Here is a 26,458-nt window from a genome sequence, read left to right on the forward strand (position 1 = left end):
GGGTAGTGAGTGAGATAGAGTGAAGTTTGCTCAAGAGTGTGCAAGAAAACAGAGTGTCGCGGCTGGGACTCGCGGGTGGACTCGCGGCTTCAACCCGCCAGAAGATGCACACGTGCCAAGCATGCTGGAAGATGAACAGTCATGCTAGCTGGAGCACTACAGGACAAAACAGGACAACTGGCCATACGGTTAACTCGCGACTGGAACTCGCGACTTAGTCAAGCCGCGAGGTCAAGCCGCGAGCCACCCCTGTTTTGGAAAAACCTGACGTTTCGCATTCCTCTTCACTCCAGTATAAATACCCTTTTAACCCACGATTGAAAGAGAGCTTCCAGAGAGAATTTTGAGAGAGAAACCCTAAAGAAAAACCAGATTGTTTCACCCACAATCTCTACCTTAGAGTCTCATCAAATTCCCTCACTCTCTTCCTCTCCATTGTCAAATCCTTGAGAGGCATTATACCAAACCTGGTTCTCACCATTATCATCTCTGTGAGACAGACGTTTGGAGTTCTGGGAAGCAGTTAGGAAGGAGCCAATCTTCATTGGTTGATGCTACGGTCTAGTAGCGGAATCCGGAAAGCTAGAAAAGAAAAAGGTTCGGCGCAACCTCGTTGGAGCAAGAAGCTTGGAGGGCTTAGGTGCATTGGGTAGATTAGGCTTGGAGGGTCTATTGCTGTCCTTGTATCCCAACTGTATTTTCTAGTGGATTGATTACCGCTTGGAGGGCGGCGGAGAGGTTTTTCGCCGAGGTCTTCGGTTTCCTCTTCGATAACATATCTGGTGTTATCTCTGAGTTTGCATCTTCCTTCCTCTCTATCTCTGCCTTTACATTATCTGCTGTGGTTTATTTTGTTGTGGCTTAGATAGTTGTTTAATCAATTCCATATTATAGCATATGTTAAGTTTCCGCACACTAGTTGTTTGACATATTGCTTGGGTTGGTTAAGTTGGTTTTTAGGGGTCTAAACGTTCAAAAGTGTTTTTGTACACGTTTTTGAACTTTCAATTGGTATCAGAGCGGGTACACAGTTGTTTGGTTTCATTACCATTGTGTGATCCTTGACTCCTTTTTTGAGATGGATAGGTGTCAATCCCTTAATGCACCTCCATATTTTGATGGAAGTAATTATGCATTTTGGAAGGTTCGTATGAGAGCTTTTTTATGCTCTATTGATGAATCCGTGTGGGATGCTGTTGAGATTGGTTGGACCAAACCTGAGGCAGCCAAATCCACATGGGATAAGGCAGCACTTGCTGCATCTAATGCTAACAGTAAAGCACTAAATGCTATTTTCTGTGGTGTGTCTCCAGATGAATTTCACAGGATTTCTCACATTACCATTGCCAAAGATGCATGGGAGATTCTGGAAACAACTTATGAAGGCACGAAGAAAGTGAAAGATACCAAGTTACAAATGCTGACCACTCGGTTTGAGGAGCTCAAGATGAGTGAGGATGAGTCTTTCGACTCTTTCTATGGGAAGCTAAACGAAGTGGTTGTCAGTAAGTTTAACTTGGGGGAGAAAATGGAGGACTCAAAGATTGTAAGGAAGATCCTTCGATCATTGCCGGAAAGTTTCCGTGCTAAAGTGACAGCCATTGAAGAGAGCAAGGATCTTGACGACATCAGAGTACAGGAGCTGGTTGGTTCTCTGCAGACCTATGAGATGTCGCTGCCAAATCAACGGAAGAGCAAATCCCTTGCTCTAAAGACCACTAATGAGAAGGTGGAAGATCAAGGCTCATCGGGAGAAGATATGGTGGACAAAGATGTAGCCTATCTTGTTAAAAATTTCAGAAAGTTTTTGAAATTCAAAAACAATGGAAAATTTGATGATAAGAGAAAATTCCAAAATTCTGGAAGGGAGAAGAGGGATTTCAATAGGAAAGATGGAAAAGAATCCCAATCCACACAAGGTGTCACTTGTTTTGAATGCAACGGGCATGGACACTTTAAGAAGGAATGTCCGAACTATTTGAAATCGAAAGGCAAAGTGTATGCCACAACCTTGAGTGACTCAGATTCGTCTGATTCAGAATCTGAAGAGAGCTGTGATGGAGAAGGAAACTATTCAGCTTTCATGACTATTGCTCATGTCGAGTCTTCGGATGAGTTGAGTTTGCTTGTTCAAGACCTTGGAGAACATAGTGATGATGAATCACTAAGAATTGTTGAAGAATCTGAAGCTGCAGAAGAAGAAAGCACAGCAACTCTTCAAGAAAATTACAACTCACTCTTGGAGAAGTCAGGTGAATACACAAGGGTAGCCAAGGTTGCTGTAAGAAAAATGAAGAAGGCTGAGGAGGACTACAAAAGTCTCCTAATCCGGTATAGGGAGGCCAAATGCGAGATTGAAACTCTGAATGGTGAGCTGTCTGAAGCTTACACTAAAGTGAGATTTCTTGAGAACGAGGTGATGCAAGCAAATGCTAAAATAGAGAGGGTCACCACCAAGAAGCTAGATGATGTTATATCTTCTCAAAAGAGCTTTTCAGACAAATCCGGACTGGGATATACCGGAGGAAGTAGCTCAACTGGAAATGTCACTAAAGAAGTGAAATTTGTGAAGGCCAAAGATCCAGTTGTAGCTGACCCTACTGGTGTGAAGCTCGAGGTGGAGGAGAAGAAGAATGTGGTGGACCAACGGATGCTGAATCATCGCAATCAGTCTGTGGGCAGGTCTGAATCTCGTGCCAAGTCACGTCCATGACCACAAAGAGGTCCTAGAGGAATGTATGTGTGCCATTATTGCGGACTTCAAGGGCACACTCGACCAAATTGCCAAAAGCTGAGAGCAAAAAACAGTGCAACTCCTCAAAGGTCAGGAGGACCAAGAATTGATAGGAGAACTTGGGCAGGTGATCAACCTAGAGAGCAACATGGAGATCCCGGAATGATGAACGTGATGAAGATGATTGGTGCATTCACCAACTGCTTGGAAAGCTTCTCACGAAGGTTTGAAAGCCCTAACTCCCGTACCCAATCCTTTAAGGAAATCACCCCAAACGCAAGTGACGTGTGGGTGAAAAGGGGTACTCATGCATAAGCATTACAACATGTCCATGCATTAATACTTCCTATGCTTTGTGACTATGTTTGTTTGGTATGCTTGTTGTGTTTGTTCTTGGTTGCTTGATTATTCTTCTTGTGAATATTTCTTAATTGTGTTTTATCAATCTTTTTGTTTCTTGAGTCAAAAATCCAAAAATTACATAAAGAATTTGAAAATCAAAAGGCTTGATTGACTTTGTTGAGTTTTGTCTTAAAACTCGTTTTGCCTTGTACATTTGTGCTAATGGCTTTGTGCATTTTCGAGCATTGCTTGTTTTCATGCACTCATATCACTATGGGAAAAATCTTGAAATCTGTGTGATTGTTGTAAATAGATCTTCAAACTTGTCATGAATGATTAGAGAATGGTTATGTTGATCTTGAAACATGCATAGTCTTGTGTCTATATCTCTTCCCACTTTTTATTTTTTTTGCTAAAAAGAGCTCACCAAATGTAAATCTCCAAATGAAAAGAGATATTGAGCTGCAAAAGCCTATCGCACATTCTAGTATTTGACTAGGAAAAAGGGTAAGCGACCTTATATTAAAAGTGAAATTTCTTTCAAAAAGGCCAAAGGCCTGTTCTTCAAAGAGAAATGTTATATATCCCTCTCACAATGAGAGATGATTGCCTCAAAAGATCAAATGTTTTGGCTGAAAGTGGAGTCAAATGAAAAGCTCCAAGTTATGTTATCAAGTTGTGTGGGAAGTCATATATTCATATTTCTATAATTGAGATTGGTCACATGATCTAGTGCTAATTATGTATGCCTTGGTTGAATTGATCATTGAAGCTTCACATTAGACAAAGGACTATCTCATTGTTGATATCCACACACAACACACAAGTTTATGTTCAATAAATGACATATTCATTTGTGTGATTGTACTTGATAAAATGTGTTTGCACATGCTCAATCTTTGTTAATTCAAGCACAAAAATATTTTTGAGTGTTTTAGGTGTTTTTGGAAAGTGTTTTGTTGGAAAAATCTGAAAAATTCAAAAATACAGTTTTGCCCTGTTTTGGTGGCTCAGTTGCGGGTATGTCAAGTCGCGAGACTCAGTCGCATCCTCGCTGGTCAGTTTTGGCGACTTGTTCGCAAGTGGAAGGTCCAGTTGCGAGATTCACTCAGAGATTTTCGCGGCTCAGCTTGCGACTCACTCGCGGGTAGTCCTTCCAGTCGCGAAAAACACTTAGAAAAATTTTTCAAAATTTTGTTCTTGAGTGCTTTGGCGACTTGAGCTGGCGACTATGTGGCGACTTAATCCAGTCGCGAAAAACGCGTGTTTTGCAGAAACAGGAGCAGTTTTTAAACTTTTTCAGTTTTTCCCTCGAATTTTTGTGACTGTTCATCTTCTCTCTAAACTCTCTCCCTCCCAAACACTCTGTGCTCCCTTTTCCAATCTCTTGTGTTGCACTCTTGTAGCTCAAAATCGTCAAGTTACAGGTATGGGTTTTCTGTTTTTCACTCTTTTCTACTTGATTTTGTGCTTTTACCCTTGATTTTTCGCATATGATTGTGTTCTTTTTGAAATGGGTTTGTGTTTCGGTCTCTGCTCCTTGTTCTTGCTTAGCTTGTGGATGCTGTTGCTATAGTTTGTGTTAAATGATTGTCATATGCTTATTGCTCTTCATCTTGTGCTTAGCTAAGTGTTTATTTTATTTCAATCTGATCTTTGAGCTGTTGAGTGATTTCTATTGGTTCGTTCTGAGGTTGTGAGTTTTACTGTGCTAGATTTGCATGCTTTTAGTGTGTTAATCTGTGGGAAGCTTTTGTTAGGCTCAATATACTGTTTGTGTGTCATATCATTTCTTCCATTTTCTGTCTCAATGTCATTTATCTGTCTTTAGGATAGTTTCACCATGTTGTTCATGTGTTTCCTATCCTAGGCTTGGTTTATCCATATGTTTGAACTAAGTAGCTTGTTGCCGAAGTTGTTGAAATTCATTTGTATGGTTGTTATCTCTCTCTGATTATTACATGGTTCTGACTGGTTATGCACATATATTGCTATATGTTGTTGTGGCCTTTTCTGATTGTTCACAGATGGCTCCCTCACCTCAAAAGAAGAAATCTACTGCAAAGAAGGCTGACAAGAGATTAAAGATGGATTCTAGATTGTTTAGGTCTGTTCACCACTTTGAGAGATACAAGGATAACTTCTTGAATGCAGGAATCATTCAAGAGAGATTTGTGGATTTGGAGGACTTAAGGAAAACTTTTATTCCCAGTTGTTTTGAAGGAAGAGGATGGGAAAAGCTTTTGGGTGGTTTCCCTGTTGTGTGTGAACCCTTAATTAGGGAATTTTACTCAAATGCTGTGATAAAGGATAATGAATTGAGTTGCTGGGTGAGGGGTAAAGAATTTGTCTTGGATGCTCATGTCATAGATGATGCATTAGGGCTTGAAGGGTTAGATGATGAAGAATTTATCAATTACAAGGATAGGAGTGTGTCTATTGAAACAATTCAACAAAGGATAGGTGGGCAGAGAGAAGGGAAATGTTTGAATACCACTGCCTTTCCAGTGGACATGAGGTGCCTTACCATAATCATGATGTTTAACCTCTATCCCATTAGGAAATTGACTACAATCAACTGTGCTAGAGCAGTCTGTCTGATGGATCTCAAAGAAAAGAACTTCATAGACATAAGTTCCCACATTTATGACACCATTGTGGATGAGACTAGAACAACCTCTAGGCCTAAATTTATCTTTCCAAGTTTGCTAATGAGGATTTTTAGGAGTAAAGGAGTTCCAATCCCTCAAGACATCAGTCCCATGTCTACACCCTCTGCAATCAACAAGCTTACCTGCAAAAGGATAAGTGTTAGGCTTCCAGGAGAAGAAGATGAAGGTGATGAAGGAGAGGCTGCTCCAATGGAGACTGAAGCAGAAGCAGCTGGACTTGCATCAACTTCAACACCTAGGAGAAGTGGCAAAAGACACAGAGCTTCAACCTCTGCAGACACACCTCCAGATGCTTTCCAGATCATTCTGGAAAGGCTTGATGGGATCAGGGCAGTCCAAACTGAGCATTCTGACAGGATGAGAGCCATGCAAGACCAGATTGATGTCTTGGCTGCTACACTTGACAGCTTCACAACTCAGCATGACAAGTGACCCTTTGGCCATTCCATGTCAAAAAGGGGGAGAAAGTTCATTGATGATTGAGAAGCAGAAAAGCAGCCCTTAAGGGGGAGTAATTAGTTGAGGGGGAGTAATGTGGTTATATATGTTTATGATTTGGGTATTTTAGTGTTTTTTATGGTTTTTGATACACTGTGTTTTGGTGTATAACTGTTTCTAACTCTTTTCGTATACTCTTGGTTTAAACTTTAATATATGTTTGATGATGTTATTCAGGTATTGGTTGGTTTGTACCCATATGCTTTTGTAAGCTTTTAGGGTTTATGTTTTATGCATAGTTTGTAGGCTTTATGGTATGTACCATGCTTAAGTGCAGCCTTTATGCTATGTTGAAATCAGTACTTTAATCTAAATGTTCTGCATTTTGGTTTATGTACTGTCACTCTTGTGCCCTTGTAGGATTGTTCCTAGATGCATATGCCTTGTGTGCTATGCATTGGTTGAGTGTTGAGCATACAAGTGTCTTGCCTTGTGCTTGTTAACTTGTATGTCTTTGTGTTCATTCCAAGTGTGAATGAGCACTGTGATCACTACCTTGTGGTGTTCACTTGGTTGATCAAGCCATGGTTTGTGTATTAACTCCATCTTTGCTTGATCACATTCTGCCTGTTTCATATGCATTTATAGTTTTCTGCTTACAATGATCATGGTGTATTGTTGTGTTTCAGGAGTTTATGTTCATATGATTCAAGTGCTTCACAGCTTCTAGAGTTAGGTGTGAGTGAGTTTTGTTCAACTGTTCCCAACTCACATGTTAAGTCTAGAGTCTGTTTTAGGGTTTTGTCACGGAATAGCCAAAGGGGGAGATTGTAAGGTTGAATTTATTCAACCATCTAATTGGCTTTATTCCGTGCCAAATTTGCTTGTAATTCAGCATTTAGTAACCCTGTATTTAGGTGGGATTGTTGTAAGGGTAGTGAGTGAGATAGAGTGAAGTTTGCTCAAGAGTGTGCAAGAAAACAGAGTGTCGCGGCTGGGACTCGCGGGTGGACTCGCGGCTTCAACCCGCCAGAAGATGCACACGTGCCAAGCATGCTGGAAGATGAACAGTCATGCTAGCTGGAGCACTACAGGACAAAACAGGACAACTGGCCATACGGTTAACTCGCGACTGGAACTCGCGACTTAGTCAAGCCGCGAGGTCAAGCCGCGAGCCACCCCTGTTTTGGAAAAACCTGACGTTTCGCATTCCTCTTCACTCCAGTATAAATACCCTTTTAACCCACGATTGAAAGAGAGCTTCCAGAGAGAATTTTGAGAGAGAAACCCTAAAGAAAAACCAGATTGTTTCACCCACAATCTCTACCTTAGAGTCTCATCAAATTCCCTCACTCTCTTCCTCTCCATTGTCAAATCCTTGAGAGGCATTATACCAAACCTGGTTCTCACCATTATCATCTCTGTGAGACAGACGTTTGGAGTTCTGGGAAGCAGTTAGGAAGGAGCCAATCTTCATTGGTTGATGCTACAGTGTAGTAGCGGAATCCGGAAAGCTAGAAAAGAAAAAGGTTCGGCGCAACCTCGTTGGAGCAAGAAGCTTGGAGGGCTTAGGTGCATTGGGTAGATTAGGCTTGGAGGGTCTATTGCTGTCCTTGTATCCCAACTGTATTTTCTAGTGGATTGATTACCGCTTGGAGGGCGGCGGAGAGGTTTTTCGCCGAGGTCTTCGGTTTCCTCTTCGATAACATATCTGGTGTTATCTCTGAGTTTGCATCTTCCTTCCTCTCTATCTCTGCCTTTACATTATCTGCTGTGGTTTATTTTGTTGTGGCTTAGATAGTTGTTTAATCAATTCCATATTATAGCATATGTTAAGTTTCCGCACACTAGTTATTTGACATATTGCTTGGGTTGGTTAAGTTGGTTTTTGGGGGTCTAAACGTTCAAAAGTGTTTTTGTACACGTTTTTGAACTTTCAAACTTCGTTATAGTCGCGACTAGGGAAAAAAAAAAAAAGAACTTCGTTATAGTCCACTGTGAATCTATTTGAGACCATCTCTACCTTAAATGCTTGGACCCACTTGTAGTAATTAACACATACAGACAAACACATTCAAATGAACTTTTGCATGATAAGTCACATGATTCTAAAGGTACTAGATTCACACAGAAGAGATAGACTTGGTGCTGCTGGAGTAAAAAAAGCGTTGTTGGAAGAGAGAAGGTGTTTCTGGAAGGAGAAGGCGTCGCTGTCCTCACCGTTAGGGATTTTAGATTTTAGGAAGATATGTGTTTTAGATTTAATTTAGGTCTACCCCTCTTTAATAAAATCTGCAAATTTTCTTATCAAACCCCCCCCCCCCACCCGCAAAAAAAAAAAAAAAAAAAAAAAAAAAAAAAAAAAAAAAACTAACGTGGCAGGACATGTGTCCATTGATGTGGCAATAAATTAATTTTTTATTTAGGCCGTTTGACACGTCAGACTTTTCCATCCATGAGATAACAGCAAGGATTAAGTTGACACGACACTAAAAGGTTAGGGTCCAAATTGACACAATTGAAAGGTTAGGGACCAAATTGAAATATGGTGTAAAGGATAGGGACCATTTATGTAGTTTACTTTTTTTTTTTTTTTTTTGGAGGAAAAAGTAAGATAGCCTTATGCAAAACCCTGAGTCATGATGGAATACATGACTCAGATCGGACTATAATTCCTCTATTCATACAACTACAGATTTTAGATAAGAATAAAAAATGAATATCCATAAATAAATATAATAGAAAGAAATGTTAGAAATATCAATTTTTTTATGTAGGATATAGCTTCATAATTTTACAAGGTAAGAAACCATTGGATTTATAACCATATCAGCCCAATTACTCAAATTGGATCAATGCCCTTAATTGGTAAGCAAAATAATAAAATTCTATAATAATAATTTTTTCAAAATAAAAAGGGATTAAAAGAGGAGGAATAAAGTTTCTTTTGTTTTTGTGGTTGAGAAACAAGGAGGAATAGTAAGTTAAGAACTAAGAAAGACACTTTGTTACTAAGGGGAAGGGGATGAGGTTATGACAATTTCTTTATTGAAAATTTTGTAGTTTTTCGATTTGTATGGCAATGCCCCAATAATAATAATAATTACATTTTACCCTTTTAAAAAAATCCATTCAATTCTTCACCTCCTTCAACCAAGACTTCAATTGTAAATTAAAAGTCCCAAAAAAGTCAAAACTTAAGAATATATTAATTTATGGAAAAACTTAACCGATGTTCTAAGGGTATTGATTTAAAAAAATATTTTTAAAACTCTTTTATGACTTTTTTTTACAACTTTTTATATTTTTCATAAAAATTGTATCAAATTTTTTTTCAAATAATCCATCAACAAATAGACTAAAGACACCTATAAATTCAACCATTACTTTTATTACATCTCTAGAAATCAGTAGTCCTAAACAAGGAAATTACACATACCCACTTCAAATAGAATCCAATATCCTTAAATATTATCTAACGTGTCAACCCCTCATTAGCTCTCACCAACATAGAAACAAAATAAATGCTACATTTTTTTTGCTAAACAAAATAAATGCTACATAAACTAAGAACTTTCCATATTTTTATACCAACTGCAGGCCTTCTTCATATCTTTAAAAAAGGCTCTCTTACTCTTATTACTTGCCCCCACACAACATCAAAACAAAAACGCTCTCTCTTGTTTGGTTTGAGTTTTGTGTGTCTAGCTAGAGCTAAGAGAGTAATCATCATGGGTAGGAAGAGGAGTTCACCTATGAATGTGTTGTCTGAATGGGTGAAGAAGCAATCTATGAGGATGAAGATTTGTCTTGGTGCAATGGTTGTACTTTTAGCTTTGGTGGCTTTGAAGCTTACCATTCAAGATCTCAACCACTTCTACATTGGCTCAGAATTCATCCATGCTTTGGGGATCATTGTCTTGATTTACAAATTCACCACCAAAAAGACTTGTTCTGGTACATGCATCTATATTTATATAGCTTCACAGCATGTCTTCCTATTATCAATTTTTAAGATAACCAGAAGCTGTTGTTGTTGATTTGTTTTGTCTGGTGTGTTAAACTATCTTTTTAATTTTTTTTAGGAATAGTTGTCTTTTTAAATTGTCAACATATTTGTTTAGATTCTATATGTTGTTTGGCAAAACCATAATTTAGTCCATAAACTTTTAATTGTTATATTTGACTTTTTTAATTTTAGATTAATAGAAAAAGAGAGCTAAATTATATTCAGATTAATAGATTTTGTAATTTTTGGACAAACAAATTATTCCTTTTAGTCTAACCCAATAACAATTTAGTTCTACGACCTTCTCCGTTCTTATTTTGAGCCCAACTCAATGCTTAAATTTTGATCCACAAAGTTTGGAATAAAAATGACATCATTAGGCGTACTTTGGACGGAATATTAACAATTTCACTTTTAATCCAAACCTTAAAAGGCCAAATGTGTCACTTGAAAATTTATAAACTAAATTGTGATCTAACCAAATCATTAAAAGGCAAATTATAATTTTTCCCTTTTATTTTTCTCTCCAAAAAATATATAATTAAAAAAGACAAAAATGTAAAACTGACCCTTTAACTTTCATCTTTTTTCATTTTAGTCCTCTAACTTTCAATTTTGTCAATTCAGTCCTCTAACTTTCAATTTTTTTCAATTCAAGGCTCCGTCAAAGGTCTGTTACTACTGGCGTTAAACACACCAAAACGATGCCATTTTCATGTGGTTTTTCTTTTCTTTTTTTAAATTCGGAATTAAAAGAAAAAAAAAAAAAAAAAAAAAAAGAAAGAAAGAAAACAATAAGGGGAATGACGACGTCGTTCCCCTTCCCCTGAATCAAAACAAAGCATTAGAAGACTTCCAAATTTCCAATCCCTAACTTTGAGAGAGAGAGAGAGAGAGACTGAGTTCACCGGCGACTGAGTTCGCCCCTGCTCTAGACCTCGCCGCCCCTGCTTGCCATGTAAACCACCTCGCTGCTCTGAGTTGATTGAATCGGTGATGGGTGTGCTCTACCTTGCCTTACTGTAGCTCCTCCTCGCAGTGTAATCCGCTTCTTTCCCAGCCACTTTGTAGGTATATTTTTGCAGCTTAATGACTAAATTAAACTAATCTGTATATAAATGGGTCATCTGCGTTGCACCCCAACCAACACTTCTCTCATAAATACCTTCACCCAGCCAAGGTGAAAGTTTATGATAATTGGATTCGGATTGCTTTTTTGTACCAGAGGTTAAGAATTATTGTGCGGAGTTAGGGGTATTGGATTATATCCAGTTTTATTATCTTGTGCCTGGGTTGAATGTTGACAATGGCCTAAGATATTTGTCTACTGATGGTGATACTCATGAATTATTTAAGTGTCTTGACCCCATTGATCCTAAAATAGGTATTTATGAAGAACATGCAACCCTTGTTCAAAAACAATTGTTAGTCAGGGATGTCAACATTGTTGATGCTGCATATTTGGTTGGTTGTGGTGTTGGTGTGGAGGGTGTGGGTGTTGATGGCATTGATGGTGATTGTGATGATAATGAAAATGATGTGGAGAATGGGGATGTTGATGAAGTTGATGTTGAGGATGGGGATGGGGCTCTTGCTGATGATGAGTTTGAGGAGGGTGGTAATATAGTCGATGAAGGGAACAGTGTTGGGGGCAAGGATGGGAATGGTGTCGTGGGAGATATGGATTATGAATGTTATGACTCTAACTATGATGACCCAGCCAATGAGCAATTATATGAAATTACTGTGGATGACTACACAATTCAGCCTACCATAACCCATAACAATTAGCCCTCACAAGAACTCACAAATGCCATCCATCCATTGTCACGCCCACCTAATTTTGCAAACCAATCACTATCCCACCTAGATCTAGTTCCAACTCTTTTTAATTGGCTGTTGGACGAAATTCCAAGTGGATCCAACCATGCATCCTCAGACCAGTTGCATTCTCTTGACAATTCTGATGGTGAGCAAAAGAAAAAATTACCTGAATTCAGAAGTGAATACTTAAAGGATCCTGAGTTTGTGTTAGGGATGTCATTTAGGGACAACAAGCAGTTCAAAGAGTTTGCACGAGCTTACAAATTGAAGCATGGATATGGCATCAAGTTGTCAAAGAATGAGAAGGCTAGGGTGAGGTATAAATGTGTTGAAGGTTGTCCTTAGAAAGTGTCTGTAGGTCTTGATAAGGAGGCAAACTTCCGGATTAGTGCGTTATATGATACTCATACATGCATTAGATCTTTCCATAGTAAGCAAGTTTTTGCACATTGGGTGGCAGAAAAATATGTTGATCAATTTCGGACTAATATTGAATTTAAAGCTAAAGAAGTTAAAGGACTTGATGTGGGGGGCAACTAAGGCATCAACAAGAGCAGCATTTGAAAGTTATATGAAGCAAATGGAAATAGTGAGCAAGGAAGCTTGTGATGATTTAAGGGGTAAGTCTCCGATGCAATGGGCTAGGCACGCTTTTCCCTATTATCCAAAGTGTAATATGCTATTAAATAACCTTTGTGAGACTTTTAATTCGAAGATTGTGGAAGCAAGAGAAAAGCCATTGGTCAATATGCTTGAAACCATTAGAAGATATCTCATGGTTAGGATCCGTAAGAATAGGGATTCAATGGCTAAGTATGAAGGCCCTATTTGTCACAAGATCCAGCAAAAATTGGAGAAATGTAAAGAGGCTAGCATTGATTGCACATCTATTTGGTCAAGTGGGGCGAGGTGGGAGGTGAATAGTGGTGGCAAGCAATTTGTGGTTGATGTGGAGAAACATTCATGTACTTGCAATTGCTGGGATTTGACTGGGATCCCTTGTAAGCATGCAATGCACGTAATAGGTTTCAGGAAAGAATGGGTTGAGGATTATGTGCATGACTTCTATAAGAAGGATACATATATTGCTTTATATTCGCATCTCATTCAGCCATGCAATGGTCCTGATTTGTGGCCGGAAGTAGATGGAGATGCAATACTTCCTCCAATCCATAAAATCCAGCCTGGGAGGCCTAAGATTGATAGAAGAAGAAAGGATAAAGATGAAGTTCATAACCCTTACAAGATGAAGAGGAATCAAACAAGTTTAATATGTGCACATTGTCATCAATTGGGTCATAACAGAAGGACCTGCAGGAGCAATCAAAGACCACCAGGAGTAGCAACTGCCAAGGGCAAAGGCAAGGTGGCAACAGACAAGGGCAAGGGCAAGGCAACAAGTAGCAGCAAAAGAGGGTATTTGAATTCATTTAAATTATTTCCTTAATACAGCAAATTATGCACATTTCTAATGTTTTTCACATGCAAGTCGCAAGAACTGAGGAGCACTTCATGGGATTTAGGGTGCAAGTATACAGTGCATTTAGCAGCCAACAAAGCAATGTATGTGTGACATGTATATATATATATATATTTATATATATATATATATATATATATATATATAGCTAGGCAGCCAACAAAGTAACTTCCTTTGTTTATTTCAGTGACGTTGTTTATTTCAATGACTTTGATATGTTTGGCAGCAACTCTAAATACTAAGCCTAAAACTGGTCCTTCAATATACTTTGTTTATATCACTGTATGTTGGATGTATATCAATAAAAAATGTAACACCTAACCGAAGCTTGATGTTTATGAATTTTAATAAAATACCAATATGGCAGCTAAATATATATATATATATATATATATGTTTATTACTTTTATATCTTTTTGCTATCAACTTCTAATGTCTGTATACTTTTCACATCTAGGCTGTCAACATTGAGGGGAACTCGAAGAGATCTAGGGCAGGAGTTGATGGTAGTCAACAAAGCTGCAGAAATTTTAATAGTCAACAAATTAGCAAAACTTAGTTACTTCTAGGAACAGTTTTTCAAAACTTGGGCATGTAGTTTGTTATGCAATTGGCCAAGCATTGTCACACGGCTATTATTTTGTGATGTTATTGCCAAACTATTAAGGCAATTTAGTTTTTGAAGTAAGTAGGCAAGGTAGGGTTGGATTTGTTTCAATTTTTCTTATACATAGTTAAGGCTTGGTTTCCTTCAGCTCGTGGTGGAATTGACCAGTTTGATTGATTTCTTGTGTTGTATGGAAGGTTTGTTCCATTTATGCATTTACAGGACAATTTGTTCCAAAGCCTATCTCCATTCTCTTTTGGAGGTTTAATATAGAAACCTGCAGTATCTCTCTGCTCAAATTTACAAATGTGATCATCCCAAGTGGGATTTGAAGCTTGATTCAATGAATTGAAAGTTCTTTAAATATTTTGTCCTATTTCCTGAGAAAAAAGTAATGATTTCTTGACCACCCAGGTGTTGACACTTTATAAATATCTCTGTCCTGAGTCAAAAACAGCACACATGCAAAATACTACCAAACAATTGCTATGCCCATTTATTGTATGCTAGATACCTTGACTTTAAAATTACATCTACAAGGGGTCCGGCTTTCCCTTTTGCACATGCAATTACCAAAATCTTTGACTAAACAAACAATAGAAGAAGTTATGAGATCCCAGAAATATATGATTTGAAAGGAAAAGAGATCTTTCGATTATCACACAGCATTTTACATTCATTCTTTTTTTTTTTTATGGAAAGCATTTTACATTCATTCTTGATTGTTAATCTTACAGAAACAAGGATTCAAATCTATTGTGCATTACAAAACCAACCCACCAGTTTTCTGAAATGGAAAACATTACAACAGAGGAAAAAAAAAAAAAAAAAAAACAATTGCCCAAAAACAAAAACAAAAATAATACATCTTCATGATACATATGGAGATAATTTATATAAAAATTCTATAAGGAGAGCAAAATTCCTAAACCCAAAATTCTATAACACATCCTGATTTCAACTATAAACAATTGCCTTTGAATGTTTTGACTTAGCTGGCTTCCTCTCCCCACTTTTACCAATCAAGTCCTCATAGTCTTCATGGCACACCCATCACCAATTCAGTCAAGGCAGAGCAGCGAGGTGGATTACACGGCGAGGAGGAGCTACGGTAAGGCAAGGCAGAGCACACCCATCACCGATTCAATCAAGTCAGAGCAACGAGGTGGTTTACACGGCGAGTAGGGGCGGTGAGCAAGGGCGGCGAGGTCTAGAGCAGGGGTGTACTCAGTCTCTCTCTCTCTCAAAGTTAGGGATTGGAAATTTGGAAGTCTTCTAATGCTTTGTTTTGATTCAGGGGAAAGGGAACAATGACGTCATTCCCCTTATTATTTTCTTTCTTTTCTTTTCTTTTTTCTTATTTTCTTTTAATTCCGAATTATAAAAATAAAAATAAAAATAAAAAACCACATGAAAATGGCGTCATTTTGGTGTGTTTAACGCCAGCAGTAACAGACCTTTAACGAAGCCTTGAATTGAAAAAAATTGAAAGTTAGAGGATTGAATTGACAAAACTAAAAGTTAGATGACTGAAATGAAAAAAAAAAAATGTGAAAGTTAGAGGGTCAATTTTGTATTTTTGTCTTAAAAAAAAAAAGTTGAGTTTCTTTTACTTTATTGACTAAAGTCTTAACATCATGTCCGATGAGCGCATGCATATATGGGAATTAAGTTTTTATCAATGACCAGTCTTTTTTTAGTAGCACAACTAGGATTTTAATGATTAAGGAAAAGTAAGTAGCACAATTAGGATTTTTTTTTTTTTTTTTTTTTGAGAAGACACAACTAGGATTTTAATTCAAGGGGAAAGATTAAAAGATAACGTTGACAAGATATTAATTTTGAACTTATCAGAAAAAAATAAAAATATATATTTTTGAAAATATAAACTAATATAATTAACAAAAAAAATTAAACAAAATTTTTTTGATACAACATATAATAATATAATAAGAATGTAATTTGTAATTTGCGATAACTTAGTGATAATGACATCTTTTATGGTATTATATGTTTTTAGTTCAAATTAGCTACCTTAGACCCTTCCCATTTGTGTACCTCTATATATATATATATATATATATATGATGATGTGTGTATAACTTACTGATTGAAGAGAAAAAGATTTTATAATGTTACATTAGATATGGTTGCGAGAATTTGGGACATGGAATGAGAACTTGAGGTCCCTATTTCAATTTTATTATTTTCTTGCTTTATACACCAAAATTAGCAATTATATAAAAATCTACGCAATTTAAACATTTTTTTTTCCATAACCTGTTCCGCAAATATTGGGGTCTGTTTGGTTGTCTTAGAACTTAATATTTAAGCATTTTTATGGAATAATAATAAATTCTGTAATTTGCTCTGGTGTTATATATTGAAAATATGCTACCATATGCTGCTTTGCTAATTTTGGAGAATAGAAAAAGGCAAAAAGCGAATGATAGGAAAACAAAAAGTTTCAAGGAAATTTTTTTAAAAAATAGTGCAAATTGTTTCATATCCTGTTTTCTTTTTTTCAACTTTTGTTTGCCATGTGACTCTTAAGTCTTAACAACAAAAACAACAACCCCCCACCCCCACCCCAAAAAAAAATTAAATAAATAAATAAAAATACTTTTTTTTCATGAAAATAAGAATTCTCTTTCTATAGCATTTCTTGACGTGGTGTTAAGGTTTCAAGTGTGAGTGTGTGACAAGCACGAAACTTTTTATTTTCTACCTACCTTCACAAAGATATGTGTTGAGTTCAACCCATTAATTAAGCTTGAGGAGTATTGGTAGTTCAGTAATAATGTTTTATTGCCTTGTTCAGGTCTCTCGTTAAAGACTCAAGAACTCACAGCTCTGTTCGTAGCTGCAAGGTCGGTCACCATTATGGCGGGTGGAATTTACATAATATTAGATGTAATCACCCTGGTGGCAACATTATTGGTTATATACATGATCCGGTTCAAGTTGAAGTCAACCTACATCAAGGAGCTTGACAACTTTCCCTTATATTATTTGGTAACAACATTTCTGCTTCTTCTGTTCAGATTTAAACATTTAGCCTATAATCATTCCTTTCCTTTAAATTTATCATAATATACATTCCTTATCCTTGCTATAATGAGTATTATTTATAGTAAAAAAAAAAAAAACAATTAAAATCATGGAACTGCCTTTTTGTTTAAAGAAGAAGTTGATTTAGTATCGAGATTATTGAACATACTGCTAGGAAATTATCTTATGTGGTAAAAATCATGCCTGATTGATTTGTTTCTCCTTAGTCTATTGCAATGAAAGGAAAGCCAAGACGACTGCATTTATAAGAGCTTTAGACTGTTTGTTTTGAATGTTGCATTATTATTGTATTCTTACATGTTTCACTTTTTGTTGAATGCTCATCTTTTTAGCTAAACATAATTAGCCACTGCAAAACATTACATGACAGTTGGAATTAGTATGTGTTTGGAATTCTTTCAAGGAATTGAACTAGTATGGGTGATATTTAAAATATATATATATTTTTTTTTTCATTAGCTTTTATTTTGTATCGCATCTTTGTAAACATCAAAAGGATGTTTTGTTGTACCAATCGTATGGAACAACACGAGCATTGATGTCAAGTTATTAGCTAATCTTTCAAAATGTTTTATTAATATATTGCATTGAACACTACATAATGACTGCCATTTAATCTTAGATATTAAAAGAAAAATTGCTGTTGTTTTAGCAAAGTATAAAGAGAGATGAATTAATGATGTTCTGCTGGTTATTCTATGACAGGTGGTGCCTTGTGCTATCCTTGCCATACCTATCCACCCTAATACATATCATTTTCTCATTTGTCGAATCCTCTGGGCATTTGGTTCATATTTGGAAACCATTTCAGTGCTGCCTCAGCTCCGTCTGATGCAGAATGCAAAGGTTTTAGCTTCATTCCTCTCTTTCCTTTGAACTCAGCATTTTATAAATTTCTAGGAAATTCATACTAATTTTGGTCCATTCTGGCTATATTGTTTCAGATGATTGAACCATTTACAGCCCATTATGTGTTTGCAATGGGAGTTTCAAGATTTTTAGCATGCGCTCATTGGATAATTATGGTGAGATATTGTAGGATCACATAACGCATAAACACAATCTGAGTTCAATATGACTATTCCTATTGCATCCATGAAAATTTAGTGGACTCTGTGGAACTGGAAACAACTTGCTAGAAGGGAACAACTTAGTAATAGTAATGTGTGTTTTGCTTGAGCAACTAAACATTCCTTAATTTTACTAATAGTATTCTTTCTTGATTCGAGTTTAAAAAGTATTTAGGGGGAAGATCACTATGAATTATTGCCTGAACAAGCTCAATGACATCTTTACAGATGTTGTTCAAATGAAAGAATATATAGAATAAATCATCATTAAAAACAACTATATCCTCATGGCATTGTGTATCTAATCTGGATATTTATCCTCCCCAATTTCCAAGTTTTATAAAACAAGGGCACTTCATTGGTTCACAATTGGAAAGTTCATAAAACTGTTTGCTGCAGAGTTCAACTCTACTGATACAATATTTTATAGTTATATAGTATTTGCAAGTATATAGCTTCTTTTATTTCAGAGGGAAATATTAATGTAGGCATTGGATTCTCTACTTATTTCGCAACGTATACACTATCAGACATTGGTTTTTAACATACCACTCCATTCTTGATTTCAGTGAAGTTTCAACATTTGCTATGCTTGGAATGCTTCATTATTCTATTATTTTAAGGCTAATCATGAGAACCCCATATTAGAATTGTTAATTTAACCCCAAGGGATTGCTCTAGTAGTTCAAAAAGCCTCAAGAGATCTATTAGGTCCTGGATTCAAAACTCCTAGCCAGCATTTTCGGACCACCCCCAAGGGGTCCCTCCCACCAAAGGAAATATATTAGACTTGTTAATATATCTGTAAGCTGTATACCACCTCAGTTGGATTAAATTCTTAACTTCCAAGCACAACTCATGTGATGCTGGCCATGGGTTTGTCCAAATGTATTTCTCAACATTTATGAATAGATCCTTGTGCTAATTAATTGGTTCCAGGAATTTGCATGATGTCAAAATTCAGGCCACATAGCGTTCATAACAAAGACACATTATCTGATTAGTTATGAACTAAGCCTTTGGACTAAAATGTTTAACAACACTTGAATCTAGTCTATGAGATTAGGTCTATATCATACTTAGAATAACAAGGAATAGGACTATCCATGCTTTTTAAAATTTATTAGTGACAATAGTGTTGATTAAATTCTCTCTTTTTTGCTTCATTCATAGTCTGTACAAAGTCCTATGTGCAGTGAATCACAACACATAGAGAGATAAAGCAAAAATTTTGCAAAATTCAGCCACCTATATCATTATGTTTAGTGGTAGCTTCACTTTTAGAAAATAACCTTTCTTTTGTGCCTTAATGATGGGAACAAATAAATGCAAGCAGATTTACGAGACCGGTGGAAAGTATTTTTATTTGATTGGTAGCGGCTACTTCTGGTTTGGGGCTGCTCTCCTCGCAGAAATAGTCCAAACATTCATCTTGGCTGCCTTTTGTTACTATTACATCAAGAGGTAAGTACCCTTCCATATGTAATTTTTGTTATCAACCTGTGTTGCCGTCCATCATATATCTAATTGTGTCACATTGTCTTTGTCCCTCCTATCTTTCAATTTGGAGTTTCATGCAAGGCCAACTTATAATGAGGATGCCAGTTTAGAAATCAGTCTTGGAGATTGTAACATTTCGTTTACCTACATTGGCTTCTAATTCAAGAACCCAATGAAATCAAAGTGAATTTCCAAATTTTGATCTTTGTTGAGGTACAAATTTTTGGGCCTTGGTTTTGTTAGCCCACTCACAAAATACCCACATAAGCCCACTCATTATTTAAAACCCACATAAATATTTCCCATATATATTACCCAAATATTCTCAATGTTATTGGGCCTTCACAAATACTTCATACACAAGCCCATAAATTGCCATGAGCCCTCTCACAAATACTACCCATTATATCCCACATATCATCCAACTTAGATTCTCTACAAATAATGCTCATCATATTACTACCAAAATTGGGCCGCAAAATTACATTATCCCCACACAAAGCCCAACATCATTTGGCTTGTGGGCAAAACCCAAAGAAAGCCCAAACTCCCTAAAGTCCCACTACGATGTGGCTAATTCAATGTCCCACTACGATGTGGCTAATTCAATGTCCCACTACGATGCGGCAAATTCAAAGCCCGCTACGATGCGGCACTATTTACAAAGCCCGCTATGATGCGGCACTATTTACAAAGCCCGTTGCTACATGGCACCTCTAAAGCTCGTTGCTACACAACACCTCTAAAAGCCCGTTGCACACGGCACCTTAAAACCCGTTGCTACATGGCACCTCTAAAACCCGTTGCTACACGGCAATACTTTACAAAATCTCAAAATCATTTTCACAAAGCCCAAATACTAATTTGGCATCTATTTTTACAAAGCTCAAATACTAATTTGGCACTATTTTACAAAGTCCAAATGCTACTTTGGCATCCATTTTACAAAGTCCAGATCCATTTTAGCAATTATCTTACAAAGCCCAAAATAATATTTTGGCAAAAACAATTACTTTATACTCAAAGCCCAAATGTTAATTTGGCACTTATTTTGCAAAGCCCGAATATTCCTTTGGCAACTATCACATAAAGCCCAAATGCTACTTTGGCACATATCTACTAAATTCAAATATTATTTTGACACTTATTAAGTCACTCATGGAAAATACAAATTACTCATCTCTCAAAAGAATATTTCTTTCACAAAATTTTATGGGAACTATGTCTATTATTTCCATAATCAACTAACTATAGAGCCCATGAATATCACCCATGGCAAAACTACTCATCTTGTAGGGTTAACCAAGCCCAAGCAAGCTTATCTACAAAGCATAGCTGGGTCAGGCCAGCCCACACACAAATCTCAGCAATTGAAAAGCAAGTGAACTGGTCAGCCAAATTTCAGCAACAATTGAACAGTTGGAGCCCCTTCCCATCAGGTCCCAACTTGTCCAATCAGATCAGAAAATAGACACGTGTCCACTAGGGGATGAATCCTTTCTCCACAAGCTGAAATCTCATCATTTCTCAAGTGACATAAAGCTGAAGTGATGTGACAGAAAGCTGGGAAAGCTTCAGCCAGCTGTTACTTCTTTCTCCTTTAACTCATTCAGTCAAGAACCCAAAGCTGCCATGACCACACCAGTGAAGCTCCTGAAACGACACAAAATCAGCTCATTTTCATACTAAAAATATGTATTCTCTGGTTCATGAACCAAGCACATGATCCCCAAATGGGGAAACTTAGGGAAATGTGGTTTGGAGGGCACCAAGGGGATCCCAGCAGAGTTCCCAGCAAGGGCTCCAAGGTTGACACCTGGCTTAGGGTGGTCTAATCTACCCTAGGGAACTCTGATTTTAGTTGCAGCATAACTAAGATCATTAGCCTAAAATATGCTCTAATCCCATCAGCCAAGGCTAATCAGCATTCAATGCTAAAGCCAGAAACCCAGCTGTCCTTTTATTTAGATGTTGGGGCACGGCAAGTCCCAGGAAAGTATAGGTTGGCTTCTAAAGTTGAGCTTGCTACTCTTAGCTAAAAATCTTAAGAACGATTCTCTAAGGATTTCTGGAGATTGAGGAAGATTTAGCAAAGATTATTTGCTAATCACCCCCTGAAAACCCTAATATAAATGGAACTCTCCATTAATGCTTAAACCAACCAACAATACACTAAGACATACACCAGAAAAGGTTCTTCCTCTCTGCTTAAGCTTTCTCTCAGCCCTAAAAAAATCTTTGAACTCTTAGTTTCAAGCTTAAAAACTAAGTTCCCCAGCTCCTAACTCACAAATACTTTCTCATAGCTCTACTCTTAAACACTTACTTGCCCCAACAGAATATTCCAGCAGTACTACTATACACTCTCACTCATTACTCATACTACTCACAAATGATTCTCTTTACTCACTACATACATTATATTCATGAGCATGCCATGGCACCATAATGAACTTGCTGCGCTAGCTGGGATCTCTCTCTCCCGTCATCTCACACTAAGTCTTCTCCATTATTTGTCATTATGGAACCCATGATATTTACTTATTCATTTACTATCAATGGTTATGATGTAACTATTACTATAAAGTATTTCCCTCATATTGTTGTACTAGAAGACTCATCTTCGGAGTTAACGGATGATGAGTCTAAAAACATAGATATTTCCCTTAGTTTGTAAAGTAACTAACGGCCGGAGACCTATCTTGTTTTGTTTTATTGCTGGGTTATTTTCTGCAAGAAAACTTTACCGCTGGGCCGTTTTCTGCATAAACAATTCACTGCTGGGTTATTTTCCTGCAGAAACACTTTACCATTGGGTTCTTTTCTGTAGAAATACTTTACCGCTAGGCTATTTCTTACAATATGTTTTTCAACCATGCTGATGTGTTCGCTGTAGGGATTGTTCATGGGCCACTCTTGTCAGTTCCAATCTAAGCCCAATGCATAAAATATAGTGGATTTCTTGGACCTTCACCGATAGCCTTTGGGCCGTGCATCGAAGCCCATCGTCGAGTTTTGGTTTAAACTGCCAACCCAACTTAAATCTTATTTGTCAGAAAGGAAACTTTTTTGCCCCCAACAATCTTTATTGTCTCTCCCCTTTTTTTCTTTCTTATGCTATAAAATTTACAAAGATTTGGGTTACCTTTTATTAGGTTTTGATTCTTAGAACATTCACATTGCAGGAGTTATTTTAACAAAAAAGCTATTTTAGCGCTCACATAACCAAAAACCATGTAGGAAGAAGAATGAGTAAATGTGGATGAATGAGTAGATATAATTCCAATGGGTTGGCTAGTTATAGCCTTTCCTTTGGTGCTTCATTTAGAACCCGGTGTGTACAATGATCCCTTGAAAAGACGTAGGAAGAAGAATGAGTAGATATGGATGAGAAGGCAATCAACACAATTCCTCTCAATCTAGGTGATGAGGTGATTCACAACATCCTATAAGCAAAGATAGCAAAAAAAGTTTGGAAAAGTTAGAAAGTCTCCATATGAAAAAGAAATCTAATGAACAAGTTGTAAGTGAAGAAACAACTTTATGGTTTACAAATGAAAGACGGTTCGACTCTGTTGGAGCATCTCAACTGTCACGCCCCAAACCCGATACCCGGATTTGTGACCATGACCGGCATGCTAATATCAAGTTTAAACCTGATATTAACAAGAACCAACTTAACTTTTACAAAACTTTTCCAAAAACTTCTCTTTTTTATTTTCAGAATAATTTTGTTGTTTCTTTACTTCTTGATATCACTTTTCACTTGATAGTCAGAGCATCTATACTGTACTCAAAATATAACATAATCCACCAATCATTTAATTTCCACACTTTCACATAATACATCTCTTAATACTTTAAGATACACAACTTTCTTTAGATCCTAAAATACACGATACTACAAAGCTAAACATAAAATTGCTAATTTAGGATCTATACATATAAAACTAAACCAGCTCCTTCCAAAACTCGACTAAGGCTCCCTCTGCTCCAAAATAAAACCTGCTAACTGCAAGAGTGGAAGGGGTGAGCTACACAGCTCAGTAAATGTAAGATATATGAGAATTTAATAAGGATGCATGTAACAAAATCATTTCATTCTATGAATATTCGAATAGGAGAACATCTTTTCATGCATAGTATTTTGTACTATTCATAATAACAGCTTATACGCTCATCATAGAAAATAATTGTTCTCCTTTTTCTTATTGGTTTAATATTACCAAAACCTTTCGGATTAAACTTCTTTCATTTCTTACAAAGTTGCCATATATATATTCTCGTTACAAAATAATTATTTTAACTCAAATCAGATAATCGACAACTTTGTATTAAACTAGAAACATCTTGACTAATAAGAAAACTTTTCGTTATAAACTTCTTCTCATAGAATACTATAACTTTCATGATCATAAAAGTTAATGTTTCATAAAAACAGATATCTGATAACCTTTAAACATAAACTTGTACTTTCATCAGAAACTTTATCTTTATACCACAACAGAACTTCAGAAACTTTAATCTTTAATGAACAGCTTTCTTTTCATTAGAAACTTCATATTTTCATGAGAGCTTTTAACTTTTCATAATGCATTTAAAAAAAATAATTCTCTCATGATTAATAACATAACATAGCTGTTCATATCATATTGGTTAGTCCATGTCTGATAAGCTGTACAGAGAAGGCCTCATCACATTTGGGTGCCCCTGTGTGTATGATATTGTCCCCTTTGGGAGGCCTGATGGCACATCCCCTCCAGGTTTTGTTCCTCCCCGCCGTCCGTACACATTGGGGAGAAGGCCTTAGTCAGATTAGAGTTACGGGCAACCCCATTTCCTCTACTTTAAATGGCCTAGAGTTACGGGCAGCCCCATTTCCTCTACTTTAAATGGCCAAACATATAACATTTAACCCCTACTAGCCGAGTTCAGATTACCAAAGGACATAACCCGAAAACATTTCATACTTTAACTCATACTGAAATTTCTTATTTTGCATGACATTTCATGATAATAACATTTCCATTCTTTTCTTTAGACATCATGTTCGTGGAATCAATAATAGCATCAATATGCTTAAATCATATACATAAGTTTTTCAAAAGCTCACGAACATATCTTTGTCCGAATAATGATTACATGTCATATCTCTAATCAAAAACATTTTAATGTATAATATACTTTAAAATAACCTCATGACTTACCAAATGCCCATATAACTTATTCCTTACCTGAAAGCAGAGGAACCGAGAGCCTAAAGTCGAAGGAGCTTAGACTTGGATACTGGTAACACCTAAACCATAAATCAAAGCTTATTACTATCCATAATTCTTTACCATAAACTTCACATTCATCTCAAAACCTATCTCTTAGAATCAAGGAAGTCCTAATCCCACCTCAACGAGGTTCCCACAAACACAAAATGCATTCATCAAACCACATGATGTACTAAATCATAGAGAAACCAATTCATAAAATTTATATATGATTCTAACATACCAAAGGATGAGCATACAAAATTATAGCTCAAAACATTCATCTTAACTTTAGAATTAAATCCTCAAAGTTAGGCATGTCCCTTACTGTTCACTGTTCTATTCCAGCAGCATATGCCCCATTTGTAAAATACAAACGGGCTGTCCAAACACATCCAATTGTCATGAATTTTACATAACTACTCCTCTGTATGTCCAGTATATACCATAAAAATTTCGGATTCAAAGCACAAACCCATGATTTATTAAAAATCACACAAGACGGCATACTCAAATCTGTCCTGACAGAATTTCATGCAACTTATAAATTAAACCATTATTTTTATGTTCATCCAAATGCTGTGAGACCACGTCTATAACAACCATATGTGTCTTAGAATTCATAAAAACTACTCCTAGCATCCTAATTCACAGAATATGATTTAATACATATTTTTCTTGTTATGAACATCAAATCTGTCACAGAGACAGCTTCAGTACATATTCTTACAAAATCATCAACAAAAGCAATAGACCTTAATTTCATTTGGGTATTTTTATACCTATAGTATACATATTAAGATACCCTAATAAGCATTCAATAGACCACAATATCATCAATATTTCAAGTAACTAAAACAGAATCACCAATTCAACTTCCAAAAACAGAGTAGAGAACAAAGAGGGAAAGTAAGCAAACAATTATACTATCCAAATACACAAAATCAGATGAGGTTTAATTACTTACCCACACACTTTGAAGATGAAACCTTAAGGCTAATTGTTTAATTTCTTCTTTAAAGAAACTAGAATTTTTGGTGAGAAAGGAAGAGAGAGATGTTGCCGTGTAAGAAGGGAAGAGGAAAGAAGAACAAAGAAAGGGGAGAAAGGAGTAGAGAAAGAGGAAAGTGAGCTGCTGGACTTCAGATGCAACAAAATAAAGATAAGTCAAATTGACTTTAGGGGTGGGGTACGTGGGATGCTAGGAAAGAAAATATCCCACCCCTTTTCAATTTTTTTTTTTCTTTGCATTCACACTTATATTTATATATATATATATATATATATATATATTCTTTGCATTCACACTTATCTACAAGAATAATATTATTTTACACACACACACACACATATATATATATATGTATATATATCATTACCTTTATACACTAATTAAACACCAATAATTATATATCTAATAACTTAAACCACTTAATATAATTTTGCACATAT

General features: G+C 36.4%; 1 protein-coding gene and 1 long non-coding RNA gene across 2 annotated transcripts; one reads left to right on the forward strand and one right to left on the reverse strand.

Annotated features, from left to right (window-relative positions):
* The first annotated feature begins 9,917 nt into the window (after window positions 1-9,917).
* On the forward strand, window positions 9,918-19,858 carry LOC126700528 (uncharacterized). Its single transcript, XM_050398718.1, has 6 exons — window positions 9,918-10,143; window positions 16,928-17,121; window positions 17,884-18,024; window positions 18,123-18,203; window positions 19,585-19,712; window positions 19,819-19,858. The coding sequence occupies exons 1-6, from the start codon at window positions 9,918-9,920 to the stop codon at window positions 19,856-19,858; spliced, it is 810 nt and encodes a 269-aa protein (XP_050254675.1).
* Window positions 19,859-23,549: 3,691 nt separating this feature from the next.
* LOC126699065 (uncharacterized) lies at window positions 23,550-26,186 on the reverse strand. The gene is made up of 3 exons (XR_007646676.1): window positions 25,974-26,186; window positions 24,983-25,044; window positions 23,550-23,760 (listed from the first exon to the last, which is right to left on the reverse strand). It is a non-coding gene; the product is annotated as an uncharacterized LOC126699065 (long non-coding RNA).
* Between the last annotated feature and the right edge of the window lie 272 nt (window positions 26,187-26,458).

This window comes from Quercus robur, chromosome 9, assembly GCF_932294415.1.
Source record: "Quercus robur chromosome 9, dhQueRobu3.1, whole genome shotgun sequence".
Classification (NCBI taxonomy): domain Eukaryota; kingdom Viridiplantae; phylum Streptophyta; class Magnoliopsida; order Fagales; family Fagaceae; genus Quercus; species Quercus robur.

What these genes read in the sequence shown, in the direction of transcription:
- LOC126700528 (XM_050398718.1), top strand. Translation starts at nt 9,918, where the DNA reads ATGGGTAGGAAGAGGAGTTCACCTATGAATGTGTTGTCTGAATGGGTG. An exon ending in ACTTTCCCTTATATTATTTG is followed by an intron (nt 17,122 to 17,883) that starts GTAACAACATTT and finishes ATTCTATGACAG; the next exon opens with GTGGTGCCTTGTGCTATCCT. An exon ending in TGTTACTATTACATCAAGAG is followed by an intron (nt 19,713 to 19,818) that starts GTAAGTACCCTT and finishes TTCAATTTGGAG; the next exon opens with TTTCATGCAAGGCCAACTTA.